This window comes from Acomys russatus, chromosome 23, assembly GCF_903995435.1.
Source record: "Acomys russatus chromosome 23, mAcoRus1.1, whole genome shotgun sequence".
In the NCBI taxonomy this organism is placed as follows: Eukaryota; Metazoa; Chordata; class Mammalia; order Rodentia; family Muridae; genus Acomys; species Acomys russatus.
In genome coordinates, this window is record NC_067159.1 from 4,949,397 (window position 1) to 4,976,281 (window position 26,885).

At 44.3% G+C, this 26,885-nt stretch overlaps 1 protein-coding gene across 1 annotated transcript in view; it reads right to left on the reverse strand.

The window, feature by feature from the left end:
• Positions 1-24,507: 24,507 nt before the first annotated feature.
• The window catches only part of Slc22a15 (solute carrier family 22 member 15), a 56,940-nt gene continuing 54,562 nt past the window's right edge, over positions 24,508-26,885 (reverse strand). The window contains 2 exon segments of the mRNA XM_051165461.1: positions 24,508-24,674; positions 24,967-25,155. Coding sequence (XP_051021418.1) covers positions 24,585-24,674; positions 24,967-25,155 — 279 coding nt within the window. The 3' untranslated portion in view covers positions 24,508-24,584.

Consider the following 26,885-nt stretch of genomic DNA (forward strand, 5'->3'; position numbering starts at 1 on the left):
GACTCTGTTGAGTGCGCCTGAAGCACTATGCTAGGCCACCAAGAGGGACCCATTTTATTCAGGTTTTCTTCCTTCCTCAGGAAATAAAAATTCTCATTCTTCATCACTTACATGCAAGGCAGGTTTGAAGATAGAAGCCGGCTTTAGCTCAATTCAGGTTGTGGGGACTGGGCAGGTGAGATGGCTCAGCAGATGTAAGGGTCTGTCACCAAGCCACCAGAGCTGACATCTGTCCCTCTCCACCTCCCAGGACCCACATGGTAGAAGGGAAGAACCAACTACTCCCCCCACACACATATGCACATAATAAGTAAATAAATGTAATAGATTGTGAGGACCAATAACATGTTTAATGTCTTCTTACCAAAGTATTCAAAATATTTTACTTATTTATAGTTTTGTATTGAGGTCAGGTAGTGAGGTGTGCACATAGAGGTCAGAGGACAAGTTTGGGTTTGGGTGTGTCTCTCCTCAGGTACTTTCCACCCTTTTTTTTTTTTTTTTTTTTTTTTTTTAAACAGTCTTTCATTCTCCGGGAACTTTGCCGGCTAGGTCAGGAGCTGGCCCAGAAGTTCCGGGCTTTTGGGCCCTACCTCCCATCTCACCATTGCTGTATCACAGGCAGATGCCACTGCACCTAGCTTTGTGTAGCAGAATCAAAAATAAATGGAATAAGTTGAGGCCTAGGCTGACTTCAGGGGCCATGGCTCAGTCAGTGACGTACTTGCCGCTCAAGCATGAGGACCTACGTTTGACTCCCCAGCACAGTGTGAAAGGCTAGACATAGTGTCCCATGCTAATAATGTGGAGATGACGAAAGGAGGAACCCTAGGGCTTGCTGGCCAGCCAGGCCAGCCTGCTCAGAGACCTCCAGGCCAGGAAGACACCTTGTCTAGAAAAATAAAGTGGACATAAATCTAAGGAGCTATATCTGAGGCTGACCGCTGACGTCTATGCTCACATGAACACACATACACACACACACACACACACACACACACACACACACACACACTCACACACACGGCTTCAACCCAGAAGGAGCAAAGCAACAGGAGAAGATATGTCTGCACCTGAAGGGAGTCACTTTTCACAGCCTAATGCTGGCAGGAATGCTGAAAAACTGCCCAATAGTGAGAACATGCTAGAAGCCCAGAGAAATCATGTTTTTGTAACAAAACAAAACAAACAGACAAAAAAACAAACAAAGAAAAAAAAAAACAAAAACAAAAACAAAACACCACTGCATCTGGCCATCTGAAGAACGCCACAGTGTTTCCTAGCTACTGGGATTATCCCAGCACCCTTCAGAAAAAAGAAACCTATGCTTGCTTACTTAACAGCAATGGCTCTGCCCTGTGCACAGTTTGAGGTCACTAATAGTGGAAAAAGCCAGGCTGTGAGCTCCAGCCTGTGGCAACAGGGCAAAAATGATCCTGGCTTAGCTGCAAAAACTCTAAGAAATGGGTCTGGAGAGATTGTCAAGCAGTTGAGAGTACATACTGCTTATAGGACCTGGGCTTGGTCCTGAGCAACTGTCTCTAATTCCAGCTCCAGGAGATCTAACGCCCTCTTCTAGTCTCCTCAGGTACTTACACACACGCACACGCACACACACACACACACACACACACACACACACACACAGATACATACCTACAAACATGAAGAACGCACACATTCACATAATTTTAAAAAATATAAAATGTTTTTAAAAGAGAGGAAATATGAGAAATGATTCAGTGTGGGCTGTGGTAGGGACATTTATTCTCCAGGTCTGTATCCATCCAATGCACAAGATCACTAGCACTTTTCTGGATCTTCCTTATTTAGTGAACTGAGCCCAGAAATCAGCCTGGAGACTTAGTATTTTATTTCATTTTAACAGAGAATAGTCATCAATGCTGTGAGGCTCTTGATTTGGCTTGGATAACATCTTATTATCAAATCTCTTTGCCTACTTCAGAAAAAAAAAAAAGAACTGTGTATTTTCATTCACAGCTCTTCTTGAATCCAGAATGCCACTCAAGTCATGTGAGGCCAGGCTATGTTTATGTTGCTATCATCAGAGACAGTGAGAATGTGGGGAAAGCAGATCAGGAAGTGAAGAGCTTCTTATTTATATATTTAACGCTGTCTGGTAACTGCTAAACTGCTGCCCACCTCAGTTTCTGGGATGTCTGAGTCAGGAGAAAACACCTGGTTGACGGAATTTGTAGTTTTACCTCTTGGGCATTCAGAGGAAAGCCCCTCCCCACCACCACCCATTGTTGCTTATGAACCATGCAAATCCATCTGATTGCTTACTCAAAAGAGACCAACATGAGGATATAGTTGGAGATAAAAGTTTCCCCGTCATGGATTTATGCAAATATGGCCACTTGATCTCTGACGGAGGAAAACAAAAAAAAAGAGCCATTGAAGAAAAGGTATTCACAGGTGGGATGGACAAGGTGTGAGCAACAGGTCTGTCATAGGCCAGGAAGTCAGATTTTAAAAGACCGATTGGACATGGCTCACAGATCTCAGTGAAAAACGTAAAACCTAAAGCATGTAGAAGGAAAGGCAGGGTAAGCCCTTGTGACTTTGGGTTAAACAAAGAGTTCTTAGAAGTGACAATCCAACAGCCATGACATCATTCATTGTAAAAGGGGCAGGTGTGTGTGTGTGTACACAGGAAAAAAGTCTCAGGAGAAACCAAGTGTGTCGGCACCTTGACCTTGGTCTTCTTCCCTCCAGAAGTGTGAGGCTTACTTCTGTGGGTCAGCTGGCCCAGCCTGTGCTGTTCTGTAGAAGGCCAGGAAGCGTGGTGCTCCTCTGTGGAAAGACTCACTTGTGTTTGCCAGAGCTGGACCAAAGTGTCCTAGTGGCTCTGCCCTTTACTTTACCCTCGCCACCAACCAATCGATCATCGGTTGCACCTACACAGACTTCAATCTTCTAGGCAGCATCTTCAGTTCCCAGAGGACCCCATTCCTTCCACCATCTCTCTTCAGAAGACTTAGTAAGTACTCTGTCAACAGGACTCTTGAAGCCCATATGCCTCAGAGTCCCTGACAGAGACATCAGCTTTGGTATAGGAAGAGGCAGGTGCCTCTCCTAGGATTTGCATATTGAACCTCATGGGTTAGCAGCAGGGGCCTCAGTATGCTGATACTGAGAGGGAGTATGGAGCCCTGAAGAGGTGACACTACTGGGAGGTAGGTCATTCAGTCTTGGGGGCCACTGCCCTTGGATGGAATTACGACATTCTCATGGTGTCACGGGTTGTTTATCACACGTGGATTTTCACAAAAGAGCAAGCCTGGCTCCTCTCCATACTCTGGCTTTCTGTCCTACCTTGAGACTGTCATGATGCCATCTGCCACAGAGTGCTCAATCAGAGAATAAGGGCAAATATAAAGGAATTTTATGTTCTGGACCTTCCAGAACTAGAATTTAACAAGCCCACTTTCTTTAGGAATTACCCAGCTTCAAGTACTGTGTCATGGTGATTTGAAATGGACCATTCAAGATCTCTAATTAAGAATGTAGTAAAATTTTCTACCACACTTGCCCTTGGGACGTCACTAAACTAAGATGGGCCACAAAGGCTGCCCTGGAATATACTGTGTTCTTCCTGAGAGTGATAACAATCTCTCAAAAGCAGTCCCGGAGGCCTCACCAGTAGGACAGATACGCAGCTTTCACCTCCACCATTTAGAGAGCACTGTGTTTGTTGTTGACAAAGGATTGAGAAAAATCAAGCACCAGGGAAAGAGTAGCTTTTCCCACACAGGCTTACCAGAGCATAGACTCTACAACTGATGCCAAGAAAAAAAAAAAAAACACATGGCTTTTGGGCAACTCCTCCATTGATAAGGGTGACCAAGGTCAGCCCGTTCACACCAGTCAGCCTGCATTATCAACCTGCTCGTGACCTATAACCAGGGCAGTGTGTAACGACAGGTACCAATTGGGATAGCGTTAGTTCCTAATCCTACTGTGAAATAACCTGAAAGTTTTCTTGGATCAGGTCTGTGTCTCAGTGCCTAAGCTTCTTGGGGGTCACAAGCCCATCTGCAGAACTGTAGGGTTCCTGCACTGTCTTCATATAACTCTCATGCCAGCAAGGGCAACATGACACTTCATGCCCTAGTCAATGAAAGGCTATCAACAAAGTCCTATTAACAAATGATGTGTAGGCTGTTTCCATCCTCTCTAACGCAGCATCCATCATAGTCATTTCTCAATGCATTTCCCCTATCACCATGGCAACCCCCATCAATCATAAGTAACTAGTACAACAGAATCCACAGGGAGAAAAAGGAGGCCCTTGTCTCCAGTTTATGTGGCTTTATTTCAAATAATGACCTTGTCTCTCAGTTTATTCTGGTCATATTATAATCCCAGATAGCCACTTGCTGACATCGGAAGGCTTCAAGGACTTTTGGGCTCTTGGCATGGAAGACTGCTAACATTTGTTTCCTCTTTAATGTTCAATTAACAGCAAGATTGCACAAAGCCTCAACTCCCCAGCTCAGTCTCTGCCAGGCATTAAATGAGACAAAAACAGTCAAGGAAGACAATGCTGACTGGCACAAACAAGGCAGCCAAAAGTCAGAGGAAAGCGTGGGAGTGGTACACCGTTCAGCCCCACCTACAACTTTGTGTCCAGGTCAGCTCATATCACTTTTTTTGATTAGTTATTTCTAGAAACTTCTACAACCAAATTATCTATTATAATTCCTTCAGATTAATGGAGATAAGCTAGTTAGAGATACACAGAGGCTTGGCTGAAACTACTCAGAACTTATAATAGCTTTCCTCCATGAGCTGGAGACAGTAATTCTTCATATAAATGCATAAATAATACTGCTGTCTGTACTCACAGGTCTACTGATAACCTGGTAAGTGAGTTTCACCTTTCCCCATTTAGAGTCTTAAGTCAAGTCTCTCAGGGAAGTAGAGAGCAGCTGTAGTCAGCTGTGGGACATCGCTGACCCCCTGCAATGACTTTGGTGCCACAAGGCAGAGTTGTCAGCATATCAGACAGAACGGATCTGGTCAAGGCTGAGACCCTCAAATGCAAGGCAGGATGACGGTTAAATAGAAGTAAAATCCTCACATGCCAGGATATTTATTAGCTAGGAAGTCATAGGAGGAGAGTTTACATTGAATCATGAAAAGTAGAAAGATGGTGAGACAGTTTAGAAAGAAGAGATTTCCAGATAAAAGCTGGCTGAAAAATAAAAGCCAGTGAGATCAGGGAAAAGGACAAAGACCTTCAAGACTTCCCCAGATTCAGACAAATATCACCTGCTTTCTTTCATTTGTGCTTCCTGGAATATATATATGTGTGTGTGTGTGTGTGTGTGTGTGTGTGTGTGTGTGTGTGTGTGTGTGTGAAGTTGTTAATAAACCCATGGCATTACTGTAGACACGAAGCTGTCCAGCGGAACAAACATGATTGATGAGGGAACAGTGTGGGTATGAGGGGACTATGCTCAAAGTGCAGCATATATCTCCATAGAAATGTCCAATTCCAACCTACTACTATGTCCAGAGTGAGGATACAGCAGGAGGAAACATTACAAAGTTAACCATGAAAAGCGCACTATGCAAACATAAGAAAACCAGTAAACATTGACAGAATGCGGTTTTTAAAGTAGGAAATTTAAGACTTGACAATCTGGGGGATTATTGAAGAAAAATAGCTGACTCTGAGTAAGGAGAATGAATTTTGTGAGTTTTGATGTTTCTTGTTTATCCATCATGGTAATTTTACTCGTATTTCCTTATTCAGCTCTGCTGTAGCATTGTAATTTAATAACATAGACTCATAGTTTAAAAAACAAAACAAAACAAACAAAAAAACAAAAAACCCAGCATCTTGGCAGGCCCCAGGGGAAACAAAGGGGACAAGTATTCCTCCAAAATGTCACCTGCCAGAACTTCACCCACTGCACTATTCCCACCCTTCCAGGTCTGGAACCTCACCTGTTACACCACTGCATACTCCCAGGCCTGGTTCCTGCCACCCAGCTCCTGTGCCAGTCTTTCCTGGTGAGCTCCTCCAGACCCAAGCCTGTCCACACCATCTCCATATTCCTGGGCCTAGGCCTGGGTGTGCAGCTTGTACACTGGACTTGCTTCCCCCTCATTAAGGCTTTTTTATTTTCTATTTTTCAGTAGATGGAGACCATCACAGAAATCCACACCTGGTCAAAACTGCAGAGAACCATTGCCTGTGGGATGCTCAGGCATCTCCAACATAATCCTTATACCTAAGGCTCAGGCAACGTCGCAGAAGGCGGTGTAGAAAAACTGTAAGAGTCAGAAGACCTGGGTGACTGCCGTGAGATAAGCATCTTTTGGACATGACAGCTAAGCTGCGCCCATGAAGTCTCAACAATACGGTCACTGAAGGAAGACCTGCACAACAACACCAACAGGAATGCCTGTGTGGATGGGGAAACCTCACAAGGCCCTAGCCCTCGATGAGGAGCTGCAGGCAACCAATGCCTGCCAGAAGAAAGAAGGCCAATCAGTCTTCTCTACAGTCAAGCCCTCTGATCAATTTCATTATCCCTAGTGGGTGGCCCTAAGCACAGGCATATGAACAACACTAACTGGGCTCAGCAGGTTGTATGTAAACACACACACACACACACACACACACACACACACACACACACACACACACTTAAAGATGAGGTCATGAGTCAGAAGTGGAGTAGGGGGCACAAAAAGGAGTTGGAGGGGAGGGGGGAGGTGGAAGGCTCATGCATGAAATTCTCACAGATTATTAAAAACAATACAAAACAAAACAAAACCCAGCCAACCAAAAAAAAAATGTCATAGACTTGCCACTATTTGATGTTCCCTTCCTAAAAGATTTTCCTTGAGGAGATTTTTTAAAAAACAATTACAAATAATTGTGTAATTTCATAACTGCTCAGACAAATGGGAAATAAGACAAATAACATATTTATTACTAAAGAGCAAGAAAAGAAAGACCAGGGCATGGGGTGTCCACAAACACTTTAATAAGCATCTACCTATTTCTGGACTTGAAAGTTCGTGCCTGTGTGAGTCGAGCCCATAACCAAGGCTGAGGAGATCCAAGGAGGCTCCAAGTTCTCAAGTCTCAAGGCTCAGCACAGGCAGGAGAAGATGGAGTCTGAACTGTCAGAATCCTGGATACTCCTAAAGACATGAGCCAAGCTACAGCAGAGTTTCTTGGCAACAGCTGGAAATCTTCCTGATTCCTGCTGAGATAGAAATCTGCCCAATGATTAGCTAATAAACAATTAAGCCTAGTGAACAAAGACATCTGTAGTCATACACAGAGGAGAACAATTTTACAGAATTAGTTCAGAAAAGTCACTAAACAAGCAAGAAATAGCCATCATAGCAAACAGTAGCAGAAACAAACGTTTTGATAATGGGGACGATAAAGCACAATGCTGATGTAATAAATGGGGCAGAATCAATAAAGAAAAAGGCCTGACTCTACTGAATGAAGAAGTATGTCCCTTACCACAGAAACAGGGAGATGCGGAGATGTCCAAGAAACCCTCTACATGAGAAACAAAGATTCTACAAGGAGATAAAAATAAAATAAGTGAATATAATGGGTCAAGAATTAGGCAGGCCTCAGACTGCTCTGTGGCAACACATGGTAACAATCAAGAATGTGGATAAAAGGAGGGAGGGGAGAACCATACCATAAACAGGAAGGGAACAGAGATGCTCTCAGGTGCACTGGACTTCAGAAGGCTTACAAGTGCACACCTGTCCTGAAATTGCACTGCAATTGATGCTGGGGAAGTCGAGACCCCTATTTGCAGATGAGTGCTATCTGATCCCTACTTCACATCAGATGCAATACTTCAAAGGGATAAAAGACCTAGGTGCAAACACTGAGCCCGCAGACCTTAGAGCAGAAAGCCGGAGGGAAGTCTCACGGCTTTGGATTTGGCAATGGATGTGATACTGAAAACACTGGCAAACAAAACAACAACAAAAAACAAACAGATAAATCAAATTACATTCAAACCTAAATTCCTCACATCAAAGGTGCTGCAGAGAAAAGGAAATGACAACAGGAAGAGAGAGAATACTTTTTTTTTTTTTTTTTTTTTTTTTTGGTTTTTCAAGACAGGGTTTCTCTGTGTAGCCTTGGCCATCCTGGACTCACTTTGTAGACCAGGCTGGCTTCGAACTCACAGCAATCCGCCTGCCTCTGCCTCCCGAGTGCTGGGATTAAAGGCATGCGCCACCACGCCCGGCCTTTCAAAGCGTGTGTCTGATATGAAATTGAATTATAGGGCAAACAGAATTCTGCAGCTCAACGAGGATGGCAAACCCCAACTTAAAATGGGCAAAGGGTCTCAAGAATTGTTTCTCCAAGAAAGCCCTAAAAATGGTCGGAGGACCATCTCTGCTTATAGGGAAATGCAAATCAAAGCCATAGTAAGATGTCCCAGCCAGCAGGGTGGCTGGAATTAAAAAATTAGAGATTAGCTGTTGTCAAGGACGTGGATGGATTACAATACTTGTGTGTTACTAATGGGGATGAGACATGGTACAACCCCTCTGGAAACTCATAGGGCAACTCTTCCCCCCAACTAAATACAACTGCAGGCTAATCTAGCATTTGACTTCTGGGGACATCGTTGAAATGGAAGTAGAGATTCAAAGAGTTATTCATAGGACCACATACACTCATGGCGACATTGGTTACATCAGCTAAAAGGTGGACGCAATCATGACTATCAACAGTCAAATGAATAAACAAAACGTGGCATGCACCTCGGATGGACTTCTATGCAGCTTTGAAAGGAAAGGGGATTCTGACATATGCTACAGCCTTGAAGACATCCTGCTAAGTGGAGTTAACCAGTCAGCAAAGATCAATGCTATATGGTTTATTTTAGATGGAGGCCACAGAGTAGACCTGCCGCTGCCAAGGCCGTGGGGACTGAGAACAGGAATCCTGTGTTAGTGAGTACGGATGACCAATTCTACATGAGCAGTTTCTGGAGAAAGCTGGTAATGAGAGTTTCACAAAAGCAGAAATGCACTTAATGCCACACGCCCGTCCACTGTCTGAGATGGTGAATGCTATCTTGATGTTTAAATCCATCATAGGAAAAGATAGGTGATATCTAGACTCTAGCAAGAGAGCGCACAGGTAGGAGATGGAAGAGGAGCCAGGCCTGCCCACTTGGATCTCTAACTCCAGCATGGAAAGGGCTGAAGTGGGAGGACCACTGGGAGCACTCAGCCAGCCTGGGCTTCAGGATAAGTTCCAGGCTAGCCCAGAATACAAAGGGAGACCATGCCTCAGAAAACCAGACCCAGATCCCAGCAAACCCAATGAGGAAAACTGAGGGCAAAGAGGCCAGAACCCAAACACCAATCGAGACTCTAAATATCAGCGGGTTGAAGTTCTCTGTGACTCCTGAGGCTGCCAGATGGTCTGTTCTCTGTAAGGACTGTGGAGATGTGTAATTCAAATGAGAATGTTTATGAGCCAGTAGACGGTAGATAATCACATGGGGAACAGACTGCTAGAGACTCAAAGGGTGATGGCAATGGTCCCAGGAGGGTCACATAACACCTTCCAGTCCTCAACAGGAGACAGAAATATCCCCAACATAAAGGACATGGTCAGTCTTATCAAGTGCTCATAAGCAATGAGGCCCAACCATGACAAAGATAACTTTAAAATGCCTAAAAAAGAAATTCCATTTGTATGTCAATGAAATTCATTAAGAAGTAAACACGAGCTGGGCATGGTGGTGCACGCCTGTAATCCCAGCACTCGGGAGGCAGAGGCAAGGCAGATTGCTGTGAGTTCAAGGCCAGCCTAGTCTATAAAGTGAATACAGGACAGCCAAGGCTACACAGAGAAATTCTATCTCGAAAAACCAAAAACCAAACCAAACCAAACCAAAACAAACAAAAAAACAAAACAAAAACAAAAAAAGAAGAAGAAGAAAAAGAAGAAGTAAACATGTACTACATAGTCTAAGTAACTAGGAAATTAAAGAAGATAATTTAAAAAAAAATCAACAACAGAGACATTCACAGACATGTTCGCTGATCTAAACAACTAGGAGGGAGAAAACGATACGCACACAGGGGTCAGAAAGAGAGACCCGTCTCCAGAGGCTTACGCTGTAAAACCTTTGGCCATCAACTTAAAACTGAGTTAAGCAGATGATGCCCCAAAAGACAGTGAGGAAAACTAGCTCAAAAGCAACAAGACCAGCTGTAAAGGAAACAAACCATCATAAACTGCACAGTTGTTAGTTCTGTCTCTCCAGAAAATGCTGGGCTGGCTCTTTTAAACTTCCAGCAAGTGTATAATTCAAACATATGTGCAACTCATGCACACGCGTATGTATTCTGTCACAGACACTAGAGAAACACAGAAAATAAGCCCAGGCTATGCCCAGGCTCTATACATGGAAGTATCTGTCATGTTTGCTGATTTTTTTTCTAGAAAATGTGACAGACAAAGTGGTCCTCAAAGGGTTGAAACCTCCTGTCTCTTCTCTCTTATAGTCCATTCCCTTTGACCTGTACCCTTCTGGCCAAGCTGCTACAAGCACCCAAGACTTCTGGATCCCTAAGGCCTGAGGTTAGGATGTCCTTTCTCTACATAAGACCTACCTTTAGGTGCTCTCTGCCCTATGAGCTCTCCGCCCCAGCCCAGGACAGCTTATTTTATTGCTGGAGACAAAAATGAAAGACGAGCAACTGGGGGGAAAATGCTCAATCCATTCAGAAAAATGTAATCCTAGGCTATCATATCACTTAATTCCAATAAACTAAGATATTAAGCATAACAAAGGAACTAGGGGAAAAGATGAAGTCAAAAGCACGAGGGACTTTTGTGGACAGTACGGCAAACTTCTGGTAACAACTTGAAACTTCAAAATTAGAAACCGTAAATTTGAAGAGGCAATCTTCAAAAGAAAAAAAAAAATAGAAATGCTTAATCAACATTTAAAGGACTCTATCTCTAGGCACTGTTGTAACAATAACTTAGCCACCCTACAGACAACTCCTACCACAATTGTTAATTTGACAAAGATTAGGATAAGGGCCCTGTGTTCAAGAGATTGTGAGAATACAGCCTTTCTATATTACAAATAGCTGTATAGTCTTATATAAGTGTTGTCGTTAAAATGTCCTAAGTTGTGCCCATTGACCTAATATGTCATCAGAAGGTACAATGGAAGGGACGCTCTTCGTATGCCTCATTTATAGGAAAGAAAAATCAGACAAGAGCGGAATCAGTAACAGTTGGAATTTGGCTAAGTAAACTACGATATAGCCAGGTAATAAGACCTGTGACCTTGAAAAAGTAGCTTAGAGAAAGGAGAGTTAATACCAGAAAGTGTCCATGAGCAATGTGACAAGGATGCACAAACGTGTAGGAGTGGCTGTCTCTAGTTGATAAGCTTGCATTGCTCTTTCCTTTGCTTTGTTGGGGCCGGGTCTCCTGTTAAGCTGAGAGGGTGGCCTTACACCAGAGGTTCTCAAGAAGTGGGTCATGATCCTCACAGGGGTTACATATCAAATATTTATATGATTCATAGCAGTAGAAAAATCACACTTGTGAAGTGGCAACAAAAATAATTTTTTGGTGGCTGGGGAGGTTACCACAACATGAGGGTCATAGCATTAAGAAGGTTGAGAACCACTGCTTTAAACTCTTGAAGTATCCCAGGCTGGTCTTGAACTCACCTCCTGCCTATTTTGGCCTCTCCAGAGATAGGGTTATTATTTATACACCATGTTTCATCAGTGTTTTCAATGTTAGCTTTTCTTTCAGGCTCCCATAATTTGAACTAGGACAGCGCCTTCCCCCAGCACACCTGTAAGCAGAGAAAACCTTTGCCTTCTTTCTTTCTGCAGAGCGGGTCTCAGCCAGCTTGCCTCCACTGAACCTGTGTTCACATTCATGGACACACACACACACACACACACACACACACACACACACATAGCAGAACCCTCAGTTCCCTCTCATCCCCACTTACCCCTTCAACCTGCTTCCGAAGAGTGAGAGGTCCGGGGTCCTTTGCTGGAAGAAGTGTTTTTTGTGCAGCCCTTCCACTCCTCCCACCTGAAGGCTGCAGCCTGGCCCAGGATTCCTCAGAAAAGTGGGAGGGGAAGTCAGCTTGCCCCAGGGGGAAGATGGTTTTACAGACATTCTTTCCCAGAAATGACAGGATGACAGGTCTTCTAGGACCATGAGTCTGGAGGGCCAGGCGCACGCCTTTAATCCCAGCACTCGGGAGGCAGAGGCAGGCAGATCTCTGTGAGTTTGAGGCCAGTCAGGTTTACAAAGTGAGTCCAGAACAGCCAGGACTACAAAAAAAAAAAGAAAGAAAGAAAGAAAGAAAGAAAATGACCTTTATAAACATCACATTTTCTGTTATGTTATTAGTTGCCAAACGAAGTGTCTCTAATTAAAGTAAGAGGCCACTTTAGAAAGAAATTTTTATTAAAAACCACCAAAACTTTTTTAAAAAATGATTTCTGGGGATTGACACCAGGGAATCTCTCATATGCTAAGCACAGAATTTGTCACCCAGCCACACCCTATTCTATTCTATTCTATTCTATTCTATTCTATTCTATTCTATTCTATTCTATTTTATTCTATTCTACTCTATTCTACGGGCTGGCTTGCAGCTCCTAGATTCAACTGATTCTCCTATCTCAGCCTCCCCATGAACTGCCATTGTAGGTGTGAACTGCTGGTCAAAAGAAAAACATATTCAAAAGTCATCACTTAAAAAAAAAAGTGTGTCGTGGCTGGGCAGTGATGGTGCACACCTTTAGTCCCAGTACTTGGGAGGCAAAGGCAGGTGGATCTCTGAGTTCAAACCTTTCTAAAATGCTCTTTGACATGTCCTGAGGGGCACACCTCATTTTAAGTCCTACTATGTGTGGTTTTTATGAACAGTTACCATTACACAGATTTACAGATAGGCTATTAACATTTTATATGGCAGATGGGGAGAAACGAGATGCCGCCCTGATTCTACAGATTTCTACCCGACCAGACACTGAGACCTCGGGAGGTGCTAAGGCATCTTCAGAGAATGGTTTGAACTATTCCAACACTAAACAATACTGACCACAAGATAAATGGATTTCCTGTTGCGATGTGAAAGAAAATGTGATGATATTTGGCAGGCCTGGTTGTCTGCCCTGGGCTACTAAATGTGCCGATGAGAGAAGATGGATATTTCTAAGAGGAAATGTACCTTTATTCACATTTCTTCTCTGTAGCATGCATTTTAGTCTTGATTAAAGTGCTGGGGATGGGGTGATTGGAAGTTACAGATTTCTTCAACATTCTAGCCACAATTTCTAAGATCTCATTCCTCAAGATATCTATTGTCCTTAGAAAGCAAATGTTGCTATTCTGAGTGCATTGCCCAGATGCGGATATCTGAGGTGTCCCAGTAACTTCACTTCAGTCTTTACGTCCTGAGACACTTCTGGTCCTTCTCCATCTTCCCCCACTCCCTAAGCACCCAGACTCCAGTCAGGCCAAACAGTGGGAAGGCTCACAATTTGCATCACCCGTCTTGCTGACTTTTGACTGTCCCAAGGCCACTACAATGTCCTAGTCCTCAGATTTCTTGAATGGACTCAAAAGCAATGCAGATTAACAGTGTCTCCAAAGTGACTGATAAGAGCAACCTCTGGAGATACCCCCGACATCTGCCAATGGCTTTCCAACGTCTTACTTGCTGTGGCCTGTTAATGAAGGTGCAGACTCCTGATGGTCCATATCACTGAGTGACAATTGCCTTCCTTCACTGGAGAGAGAAAAATCTCCATGATTCCCGCAAACATGGGATCCTTAACTACACTGATTCCTATGTGCCAGCTCTGCTCAGCCGTGTGCTGGTGCTCAGCAAATGCTGTTCTGAGAGCCACAGACAAGGTGGAGACATTGCTAGAGGTGGTTCAAACAGCACTACTCCCTCCTGAAATCTCTTCCTTCCACAGGAGGCAGAAGGGGCAATTACTTGTGTGAGCCCTGTCATTCCCCAAATAGGTCTAGAATCAGCACTGCCATCCCTTGCTGTGACTCTGAGAAGGTTACTGTCCCTCACCTCCCTGTTTTCACCCACCTAACAGCTATGAGAATATGTTAGACCCCTCAGTGTCCTTAATGTTGTGTCATAGAGTTGGCACCCTCTGAGCAGTAGTGACAGTGTGTCAGGTCTCTTCATCAAAGCCCAAGGAAAGATGAGCTCAAGGGGAAAACAAGTGTGTTATCTGGCAAGTCCTATACCTATTCTAATGAGACCCGGGATACAGAAGTCGCTGAGGAAACACCACACTTCCTGAGAGCTCTTGGGTTCTAGAAGCTTCTTGTGTTTTTCTGATCATTGATATACACCCACACAGGAGTACACTTCCAGCTCTGTGAGGCAGCCTGGAATGCTTTGATGGTTGAGATGTACAAGCCCTGGACTGTCTCCTCACTGCTCACATGACAGTGTCACATCCCCTCACTGCTCACATGACACCATCACATGGTGCCTTTGCCAGCTGCATTGCTGACCATTCCTTTCTCTGAGTAACCTGTTCTACTTATTCCACGTGACCCAAAGAGTAACCATTGCCCTCCTTCCCTCTAGGTGTCCCCTCCAGGGCACTCCCTAGGGTGACTGCTGTCTGAGGCCTCACCTTGCCATCACATGTCAGCTGACTGCGGATCCAGCCCTGCCCTGCCCTGTAGAATGGATTGGGATCATAAATTCTTTCCCCGTGAAAGTGAGCCTGTAAAACTGTCTCTGCTAGGATCTTGCTGAGTCAACAGTGTAGAATTCCACAGCACAGTGGAATCTGGATGTGATCTTTCTTTCTTTCTTTCTTCCTTTCTTTCTCTGGTCTCAGGTATGTTTGGGGGCCCACTACTAAGGAGTAAGTAGCTTTTTCTTGGGGCGTGTCTAGATGGAGAAATAAACACAGGGAGCTTGTCAAGTGTCCTCTTAAGCCTCATTTCCAGCTGTTTTCATTTTTCTGACTAATCTAAAGTGATGTGCATTTAAGTTAACCTTTGAAAGGCAGCTTTTGGGTCCTAACAAAGAAATCTAAACACTGATTTAACCTGGGGTTTTTTGTTTTGTTTTGTTTTGTTTTGTTTGTTTTTTAGTTTATTGATCTTTAAATACCTGGAGCCAAATTGACCGCATTCCTAAACTTCTGATGTGTATGTAAGCTGGAGTGGTGGCGCACGCCTTTAATCGCAGCACTCATGAGGCAGAGATAGGCGGATCTCAGTGAGTTCAAGGCCAGCCTGGTCTACAGAGTGAGTCCAGGACAGCAAGAACTACAAGAGAAACAAACAAACAAGCAAAAATTAAAAGCAAACAAACAGACCAAAAACCTGTCTGATGTGCTATTTCCATTAGATGAGTTACTTAAGAGACATGGACATTATAGTGTTGATGATTAGACCCAAAACTCCTCCAAAGAACACCTGCCCAGTGCAGCGATGGCCTTTGAGGACGGAAAGATGACCAGTTAAACACACGTTCATGCACACACACACAACACACACATCACATGCACAATACACAATACTACACTGCCACCTCCCAAACATCACCCACACAACACAAAGACTAATACATGTGTGTGTATATATATTGCATGCGTTCACACACATACTACCCCACACATACACAAACACTCATGTACAGACACATATCCACTACATATGCCCTATAAGCATAGTATATATGTCGCACATACATATACCAGACTCCTGCACAACTGCCACACACCCTACATATACAGACAGATACGTGCAGGCAAACACACACACACACACACACACACACACACAAACCACACACCCCATATGCACAGTACAAAAACCATACTCCCATACTCACACTTATACCACATTCCCACACTCCCCCACATTACACACACAAACCACAGACCAAATATACACACAGCAATACAGACACACACACACACACACACACACACACACACACACACACACACAGATCACATATACACCCCGCACACCTCACGTTCATTCTTCTGCACACAGTAGGCTACAGTTTTTTTTTTTTCATCATAAGTCTGAGTCTACATGGACAAGATAACGGGGTGACCAATCTCTTACTCACTTGTTTTGAGACCCTACCACCTTGCACAAAATGCCAGGGTTGTGTGGTGAGGGAGCCTTTGCCATTACATATGACTAACATTCCCAGAGCTAAACTAGCCACGGACATCTTCTCAGATTGATTTGGGAGAAGAGAAACCTTCTGCAGGGCTGACTAGATAAACCCGGTAACCAGCTGCCTTCTCACTCCAAAACCAAATAAACTCCTGCCCAGTTACTAAAGTGAATAAAGTAGCTCATTCTTGCCTTTGAGGTCAGTGTGACAACAGAGCTTTACGAAAGAGTGGCGAGAGCTTCGTGCGTTCTTTCAAAAAGGCTTGCATGTCTGTCCAATCCTGGATCGGGTCTCTGGACTAGACTATAGTGAGAAAAACAGATATGTACTCCACCTCCACAGAGCCTACGTCTTAGTAATGAAGACAGCAACCTTTATTAAACCACAAAGTTAGCACGAACATAGGAAAGTATATGCTGCTTTAAGAGAACCTAAGAAAGCATAGTGAACAGAAGAACTGGCCCAGCTGAGGAGACTGTTAGCATTAAGAGAAAAGCAGAGCAGCTGAGGGCTAGAGTGGGGGGTGGTTCAGTGGTAGACTGTGTGCTTGGCATGCCAGAGGCACTGGGTTCAAGCCCCAGCACCAACACAACAAAAAAAGTACAGCAAATGAAGCTCAGCAATCAAGACTTGTTAGCAACAAAGGTGTTTTGTAAGCAGCTCAGCTTATTCTTTCAAACAATGGCCTCAGTCGTGGGGTGGAGGGACCCCTGGCTTAGCCACACAGGTAGTGAACAGCTATCGCCATGATCTGTGTCTGCCTTCTGTAGCCAACTCATCATTGCATTGGATTTGCAATATATTGAACTACCAGATCAATAACAGTTGATCCATAGATGATCCCACATACTTCAAGAGGTGACAGGCTGGATGGATGACTCGAAGTCACTCACATGCCAGTCCCCAGAACCAGAACCCGTGTTATCTGTTAGTGCAAGGGATGCCTCTGCAATGTGAGCAGGGCTAAGGCTCTCAGATGGGCAGATTAAATGGAATTCTCTGTGTGCACTGATGTCTACACAGGAGCCCATCTTCAAGGGAGGCAGGAGGTCAGAGGGAGGAAAGGGCACTTCAGTGAGCAGGAGTGATGACATCAGGGCCAAGGAACGCTGCAGCCCTGGGGAGCTGCCAGAGGGAAGAAAGGAATTTTTCTATGGAGAATATGGAAAACAGTCTCGCTGATAGACGTCTTTATTTTGAAGGAGCTTTAAGACTCGGTTTTTTGTATTTCAAAACGATCATGTACAAACACTGAGTGCTATTTAGTTCCAGTAGCAACAGAAAAGGATGCCATCCCCAACCTCTGGGCAAACACACCTCGCCATCACTCCTGAACACTAAGGCCCTTGAAAGTAATCTTTATGGAATGGTTGGCTTGATCGGTACTTCTTCTTCTTCTTCTTCTTCTTCTTCTTCTTCTTCTTCTTCTTCTTCTTCTTCTTCTTCTTCTTCTTCTTCTTTTGGTTTTTCGAGACACGGTTTCTCTGTGTAGCCTTGGCTATCCTGACTCGCTCTGTAGTCCAGGCTGGCCTTGAACTCACAGCGATCCACCCACCTCTGCCTCCAGAGTGCTGGGATTAAAGGTGTGCGCCACCACACCCGGCGATCGGTACTTCTGATTGCTGGGTTTTTTTTCTGAACTCCATGAAAGCAAATGCTCTTTCCTCCTCTCCCCTTTGACCGCAGTGTCTAACCCCAGTAAACTATACTGGTAGCACTGATTTTTGGTATAATGAGAACAGCATGTGCAGACAAACTGCTGCTGCCCTGCCATGTTTCTCCCCTGGGAACTTCGGAATTAAATTTTCTGTTGTAGCTGCTGTTTCAGAACAAGCATAGTGTAGACATACTAATCCATTTCCGGGTCACTGTTCTCTGTCTCAGGGCAGTGAGATAGAGGCCTTGATGACAACGTCAGGGTTTTATGGCTTTGTGGAAGGGGCTGTCTGGCGAATGGCACTCCAGTAGTAGGCAGGGTCGAGAATTTCTGCTTTTACATTTAGGTACATGAGCTTGGTATTTGCTGCACAAGGGAGAGAAGCAAGCATCCACACGTGCTAAAATGTGTCTGTAATAATAAAAAGGGCTCTAGGAAGCAACAGGGATCGGGTATGAATAGAGCCGCCAAGACCACCATGGCTTCTGCTGTTCTGAAGGCACAGCTACTCACCGACTTCCGAGTGTCTGCAGAGGTATCTTTGCACACACTGGTCGGGGTGCTGCTCCCTCAGAACCTGTTTCCTCACTGCCCACTCCTCTGCCCTAGCATTGGGGACTCTTTAATTAGATTCTCCTCCGAGCATATTGTGTGTGTGTGTGTGTGTGTGTGTGTGTGTACGTAATCAGTTAATTCTATTTCTTCATCGTATGCTCTGAAGCAGAGATTCTGGAGAGCCAGTTTTCTTCCAAACCAATTATTCCACATGGTCCACACAGAGGCCTTTTTAATAAATCTCCCCTTACTATTTCTAAAACATAATCATTTCGAAGCTTTGTAAGCGCTAGAATTGTCCAGATGTTACTACAGGTGCCAGGCTCCCTTTCAGGAGACATTTAGGTTTTCCTGCGTCCTCATGGGTGCACCTCTCTATGGAGAACAGGGCTATCTCTTCATCTGCTGGAAAGAAGAACAAGACTTTCGTATTTGTGTAACACAATAGTAATTACATGAGTCACTCTCTTGAGATCTTCCCACCTCAATATTTAAACCTGGTTTTAGTCCATCATGTGCATATGAAACTGAGTATATGCATTCTCTGAATTGTCCATGTACATATATATGTAAATTTATAAATTCACTGTTTTACAACAACTAATAATGGCACAATGGAGCTTCTTTGCACATGTATGCAAAGAATATGTGCACTAAGCGTGAGTATGGCAGATAAGGACAGCATGTCTTTCTACGGCTGCATGCTCTGACTTCATACCTTGTGAATCACCTCAGAATCACCACCAGTATTCTGTTCTCCAGTGAAACAGGAAGTACAGCACAGTGTAGACATAGAGGGTAGTTATCTTATAAAGTTATGCTATGTGTGTTCTCTCTCATATATATATATATATATATACATACATATATATGTTTATATACATGTATATATAAATATTGTTTGTCGCGATGCAAAATTGTTTCTTACAATGAGTTGTTTAAAATATTGAAGGAAAAAATGTCTCACAATTATAGAATATGCATATTTGCAACCTGATTTGTTAAAAATCCAATTGAACAATTTTATGCTTCTCTCATGATGTAAATTCCTTATTCTTCACTTTCTTTTCTTTTATTTATTTTTTTCTTCACTTTCAATATCTGTAGTCTGACACAGACTGGAATCCTTTTTTGGTGCCACTTTTTTTGACCAAGATTACAAATTTCATAATTTAGACACCTGGAAAGTCTGGTTATTTACTATCGTTTTTGCTGTTTTTAAGGATGTATTAAGTTTCTTTTGCCTTAGCTTTCCCATGTGAATTCTGACACTATTTCAGGCTATAGAAACTTTATTTTGATTAACACTGCCATTGACTATCAACAGCTCTGGTAATATTGCCTAAAAGAAATCAAGTGGCTCCACCACTGTGAAATGCAGCTGTAAAAAGCAGGTCTCTACCTCACTTCCATATTTTTTTTTCGAGACAGGGGTTCCTGTGTAATAGCCTTGGCTGTCCTTGACTCACTTTGTAGACCAGGCTGCCCTCTAACTCACAGAGATCCACCTGCCTCTGCTTCCCAAGTGCTGGGATTAGAGGTGTGTGCCATTGCATGCAGCTAATGTCCATATTTTAAATTCTGCATTTGATTGGCCATAGCTAAACTGCATCAAGAAGCATAGCTGCAAGGGAAGCCAGGCAGTGTGCATTCTTAGCCTTAAAGCATCTGCAATGCATGGAGAATGGTGTATTTCAAATAGGGTTACAACTCACGAGAGCATCATGAGATTGTCTTATGCCACAAGTGATACTTTTAAAACATGAAATGAAACTGTCGAATTATATATGAAAGCTACACACACATTTATTTAATGGTTTATGCCTATTTAAATACCTTTAAGGAGAGAGAATATCTAGCAGCATTTAGTGGGCTGGGGAGGTGACTCGATGTGTAGAGTGACTGCTATGCAAGAATGGAGTACCCGAATTAGGATGCCCAGCATCCATGTAAAAGCTAGATGTGGCCGCAGTGGGAACAGGTGGGTCCTGGAGCCTCACTGGCAGGCCAGTCTAACCAGAACGGCATGCTCCAGATTCAGTGAGAGACTGTCTCAAAAAATTACATGGAGAATGATAGATTCTCAACATCAACTTCTGGTCTCCGCATACAGAAGCATGCAGATGTGCACACATTTGCATATGTGCGCACATATTGTGGGGGGGGTGCGTGTCCGTGCATGTCTGTGTGTGCATGTGTGTGGGAGCGTGCCTACTGCGATGCATGTGTGGAGATCATAAAACAACTTCATGGAGTCAGTTCTTTCCTTTCACTTTTATGTGGGTTCTGGGCATCAAACCAAAGCACCAGCCTTGCACTGCAAGTGTCTTTGCTCACTGAGCCATCCTGTTGGCCCCAGAACAGTTTTGCCTTTGTTGGGTTTGTTGGTGGTTTTGGTACTTTTTTTGTCTGTTTTTGCTTTATTTTTTGTTATATAGCATTTCTCTGTGTAACAGCCATTGCTGTCCTGGAACTCACTTTGTAGACACATGCCCCATAATAGCTTTTATTGCGGATCAGGATAAAGTCTGAAGGACAAGGTACCAGGGGATGCAGATGCCAAATACAACTCACCATATTGACTACAGTAGCCCTTACTTCTTTTTTTCCGAGACAGGGTTTCTCTGTGTAGCCTTGGCTGTCCTGGACTCACTTTGTAGACCAGGCTGGCCTCGAACTCACAGCAGTCCACCTGCCTCTGCCTCCCTATTGCTGGGATTAAAGGCGTGCGCCACCACTGCCCGGCAGCCCTTACTTTGTTAAGGGAGCTTCTGTGGAGGTCCTAGAACAACCTGAAGTCATAGGTTCTCCACTTCCATGATACGGGTCCCACACATTGAACTGGAGGTTGAGCCTTCTTGCTAGTATTTCCTGCATTCTTAGTCTGTTGATTGCTTTAACTCAGAGTGAGTATTGAATTCTGTGCCCACGGATGTGGTTGATGTAGGGCGTGCGTGAGTTTTCCACAATGCATCATCTTTGCATCCTTTGACACTGTTCTCCTGGGGTTCTCTTTTAAGCCCCTGACTTGCTTGTTACAATCCATCTCATACAGAACTAATGATTTCTGGTAGGTTCTGTACTTGTCAAAGTTGTTACTGTACTCCAGATGCACTCTGTATGAACAGAAAACCCACATCCTGTGATCCTTTATTAAATTCACAGAAGACAGCCACTAATACCTGGTTTTATTTAGTCAGAAAATCCCCTCACCTTCTCCACTTAAAGACCAATGATATCGGTAGGAAGAAGTTCTACCAAAAAGTGGGATGCCAGCTCCAAAACCTGAAGTGACAGTGGCTTGAACATGCATGTGCTAAGAATATAAACTATGTATTAAACTGGACAGTGTGTGCTCAGGCCTCAGTCACCGTAGCGGTGCTCCAGGAACGTGACTTTTGTAATCTGTTAAGGTGTTCATGTTCAGAATTGAAGAGCATCGCCCTTGCTTCAGAGCAGCTAGGAGATGAGCAGCCATGTTTCAGGGGCTGTGGCTTAGACGCAGCATCCAAACTCAAGTGTCTTTGCACAGACCGTGCAGTGTGAAGACTGCACAAGTCACCAGATCCCTGGGTCTGACATCTTACGTTTTCCTGCTTGTCCTACATTTTTCTTGATACCTTTAAGGGAAAGAAATCTTAATTTTAGTGTTTTCTCCCCAAACTTATGGCGTCATTGTATTGTTACATGTGTGTTACACACACATTTTACACACACACACACACACACACACACACACACACACACACCACATTCCTGTGTCCAAAGCACATGATGTTTTCAGCAATACAGACTTAAACCTTCCACTTTTGGGAGAAAACAAAGATAATAGCAATAGTATGTAATATTTTGGTCAGGGTTATCCCTGACCAACAACTCAAAAGAGGGATTATCTACCCAGTGTTGGGCTTCTTGCAAGTCTATAGCTCTTGGTGGGATCCTTGTCAGCGTAGATGGGAAATTTTTATTTAAACTCTCTGGGTATGTTTATATACTGACTTCCATGTATTATAGGTATTTCTAGGTAGATAGTTAATAGTATGATTCCTTATGACTTTTCAGACATCCTAACTGTTATTTAAAAGACATTTTTAATGAACTATGCAAACAAAATGTGCTACCTACCAACTAAGATTTCTGTGGCTTTGTACCATCAGTATTCATTAACAGTTATATTAGGGAATAAAATCCACCTTTACAAAGGCAGTGGAAATAATTATTAAACTATGCTAGAGGGCTACCCTGGGAGAAGAAAAAAATTAATAACGTATCTGACAGGAGCAGCCGATAGCCAACCGGTCTTCTTACACAACATTTAATTTAAACTGGGGGTCTCTATTTCTACCTCTTAGCCAAAAACCAACCAACCAACCAAAACAAGCCAAAACAACAACAACAACAAAAACAAACAAACAAACAAACAAACAAAAAACCATGGGGCCAGAATTATATGGCCCTTCATTTACTTAGTCAGAAACATCAGGAACCTCAACAGCAACAGGGAACAGGAAAATGTACATAGGAGGCAAAGCCATGGCACTGACTTCTGTGGTGCCTAGACTGACGGATACATTTTCTAACGTCTAGTATATAATTTTCTATAATGGGTTACATCACATAAAGAGAGATCAAATCAACCAAAGTTATATATATTGATTTTCTCCTTTATTTTAAACACTTATTTGTCAAGAACCAGGGGTTTCTGGAAGCCCTTTTCTTCCTCTCCTAAGGAGAGCTGGCCTTTATTTCCCAGAGAAGAGAGCAGCAGGACGCCACAGTTTGGGGAGTGGGTGAGGGCACCCTTTGTTGGGATTTGCAGATGTGACACTGCAGGAAGTTCCATAGTCTTTCTGACAGCTAGACACATGACCTCCTTCCTGTAGAGTCTTCACACCATCTTGGCTGGTGCCCTCTGCAGTGGTGGAGACGGCTCTCCATCATCAAGGGTACAGAGGGGAAAAAAAACATTTAACAAAGGAGCAAACGGGTACAGTGTGAGCCAAGACAGCATGGAGGAGACCAGAAACTATTGGAAGGCAACAGGATGCAGGTTCCTCGAGTTCCAGGAGCATCCAGAGAACACCTTTCCTCCACTCCTGTGTGCTTTCTGTTCCCAAGAGATTAGCCTGAGCAGAAATCCTAAGCACACAGCAACCTCCACGACTGGGGAACTGGACTCCTGGCTTATACGTCTGTTTGAGAGTGTTCGAGTTTTGTGAGGAACAGGTTGTTAAGAGTGACTTTGATTCCTTTGGAAAGCCATGGAAGCACTTAATGAAAACTCAACATTTTCTTTTAAAATCATCATGCCATTTGGACAACGAACAGGTAGAGACTGACGTAGGGCAGCGTCCAAGCCCTGGGGTGCTGTCCAAAATCCCTCCTTGGACATCGAATTGAACAAAGACTGTAAAAGACAATCTTCTCTCTTACTTATGTCATTTAAAAAGTGCTCAGCACATGCCTTGCTGAATACCCGCGGTTTGTAAAGGTTCACTGTGGACCGAGCATGATTTTGAAGTTATTTCAGACATTAGAATCTCACAAAGGAAAAAAAACAAAAAAACAAAACAAAACAAAACAAAAAAAACAAGTTCCCAAGCATTTCCAAGTGGCAACTGGAAGGAAACATTGCACAACCGAAGTGACAGAGGGAGCTACCATGCCAATGATCTGGGAGGCAGCTGAAGACTCATTTCACCAGCTGAGGGAAGGCTGGGGGCTCTGCACACATCAGCCAGCACTGGAAGATTCCTGGTGGGGAGCCCCAAGTGGCAGGGGTAGACATCAAGCTTACTAGGCAGATGAAATCTCCCGGGAAGGTCTGGCTAATTCTAGTAAAAGTGCCAGCACTTCCGCACACCGGCCCTTAGGTCATGAAGCACAGAAGTGGCACAGAACACAGGTCAGGCACCTAGAAGCTGGATCTCAGCTGTGTGGCCAGAGACACGGTGCTGAGGTCAGCCTCATCCTGGACAAGTTAGCAACGATTCTCTCAATGCACCAAGGTTCTCCCTCTTGGAATCTCTCCTCCAAGCTCCTCTCGGGTCTAGAGAGCAGTGTGGGCTGAGTGGTACTGAAGCCGAACCCGAGGCACTAATGATGATGGCGTTTTGCTTCCGGGCAGGAGTGTGGGCTTTTCACTTGATCATCTGCGTCTCCTCATCTGCATCGTAGAACTCTTCCTCCTCATCGCTCTCGCTCCCCAAGCTGCTGGCCTTGTCCAGGGCCTGAAACGGCAAAGGTGATCTTGTGGAGGCAATAAAATGATGTCGTGACCACCCAGAGGATGAGAGTCACCACCCAGACCCCTACAGGACAATTTTGCAGTTGTTTTGAGACAGGGTCTCATAAATATCAAGTTAACTTCCAATTAGCTATGGAGCTGAAATGACCTTGTGATTCTCCTGCCTCCACCGCCCAAGTGCTAGGTTTACAGTGTGCACCGCCACTCCCAGCTTTAGGTGGTTCTAGGGGCCAATCCCCAGGGCACCTGGATGGTTCCAGCAAGTGTCTCTGTACCTGTGGAGGATCCAAGGTCTGTAGAGACAAGGCTTCCTCCCCTAACCTCCTGTAGGAGTACATCTGCAGGTCAGAGAATGTCTCCAGCAAAGGGCTGTTCAGAGTCTCTGGCAACAGCAGGCTCAGGAGGCCTGAGGTCAGGCCTGTGGCTCCAAACACGATGAAGGGCAGAGACCACTGCACGTCCTTCTGTGGGGACAGGGAGTAGAGCGAGAACAAGCAGGTGACATCAGCAGCCTCGTGACCAAGGACTGACAGGTTTACTGTCTAGTCAGCACCTTCCTACAAGAACACCGTCCGCCATGTTTTCTTTGCTCTGTCTAAGGCAATTATCTGGGGAAGTCGCAGAGAGGCATGTGAGCCAAAAGAGCTGCAGGCTAATATGGACTAGAAGCCTTAGACCAGCCACAGCAGGCAAGGCACAGCCTGTGAGCATGGCAGGCCCTCACAGGCAGAGTTCACAGGAACTTTCAAGTCCAGCTTCCACCCGAGGGAAAAGTCTGCTCCACACTGACCTCCACATTCTCTTCATAAGGAGACCCTGGACTATTTGCTGATAATAAACTTTGCATTAGTCACATGTGTTATAACGTCATCACCGAGAGACCCAAGATTAAAGGAGCAAGAGCTGAAAGAAAAATGTCCCGTGACATGCAGAGTTTGGAAATTGTTTGAGTTGAACATGGTGCTACCAGCAATTGCTTCAGAGATTCAAAAGGTATTTTAAGAGAAAGTCAGTGTTTTCTTTCAATGAATACACACGCCCACAACCACAGGGCTGGTTCTACCCTTTGGGGTATTTTTTTCTCAAGACTCTCTAGAAAAGCCCTCCAAGGCACAGTAAGTAATATCTTTTTTTTTTTTTTTTTTTAGTAAGTAATATCTTAATGACGTTTTATTATATAAGAGCACATTGTGATAAAATACTTTAAACATGTTTCAGGATTTTAATGTGTGTGTGTATGTGTCTGTCTGTGTGTCTCTGTGTGTACATGTGTGTGTGCATGCGTGTGTGTGTGTGTGTGTGTGTGTGTGTGTGTGTCTGCGTCTGTGTGGCTGTGTGTGCTGGTGTCCATGGCAGTGTTGGATCCCGTGAAGCTATAGGCGGGCATGAGCTGCCTCTCAAGGGCTCCTGGATCGAACCAGGGTCCTCTGCAACAGCAGGCATGTTTTAGACCATTGAGCCGTCTCCCCAGTCTCTTTTATAAATGTTTCAGAAGCTGAAGCCACTGTTAGTGGACTCACAAGCTTGATGCAGGTGCAGTGTTCTTGGTTACTACACGTCTGACCTTGGGACAGCTCAGGGTCCTGTGATTGATCTCATGACTGTCTATCAGGTAGGACATTTATTGTCCCAGGGTTAAGACAGTCTGTTATTTTAAAAACAGCCTTTATCATTGAAATCTGAGTTCTATAATCGCTTGTCAGCTCCACAAACAGGGCTTGGACTATCTATACGCTCCCTTCTCCCAGCTCTACTGCCCAAGTCTGGCAAAACCAAGGTGAGACCTGCAGGCCCCCAGGGTTTTCCCAGGACTTGAGCATGTTAAGGCCTGGAGGATTTTAAAGCGGTCACTTATTTCCCCTGCTCCCCACCCTTGTTTTGGACGATAGAACTTAAAAAGTGCGAAGAAGACAGGGGCATGCATGCTCTAGATGTGTCTTTCCTCAAGTTTTCCTTCCCAGTGGTGAGCACATATTCAACCTGCTTCTAAAGCACTTCCTGTCTTTAGAGCTGGTGAGAGCCACTGCGAGGGTCACCTAACATATTCACAGCACTTAGCATAGAACCCAGCATGCCACAGAAGACTGTACATAGTACCCGGCTTCTGAATGTTGGTGGGAAGGGGCTTGCCGGTACCATCCCACCCCTCAATGAGTCCAGATGAACAGTCAGACCCACAAGGGGTGAACGCCCC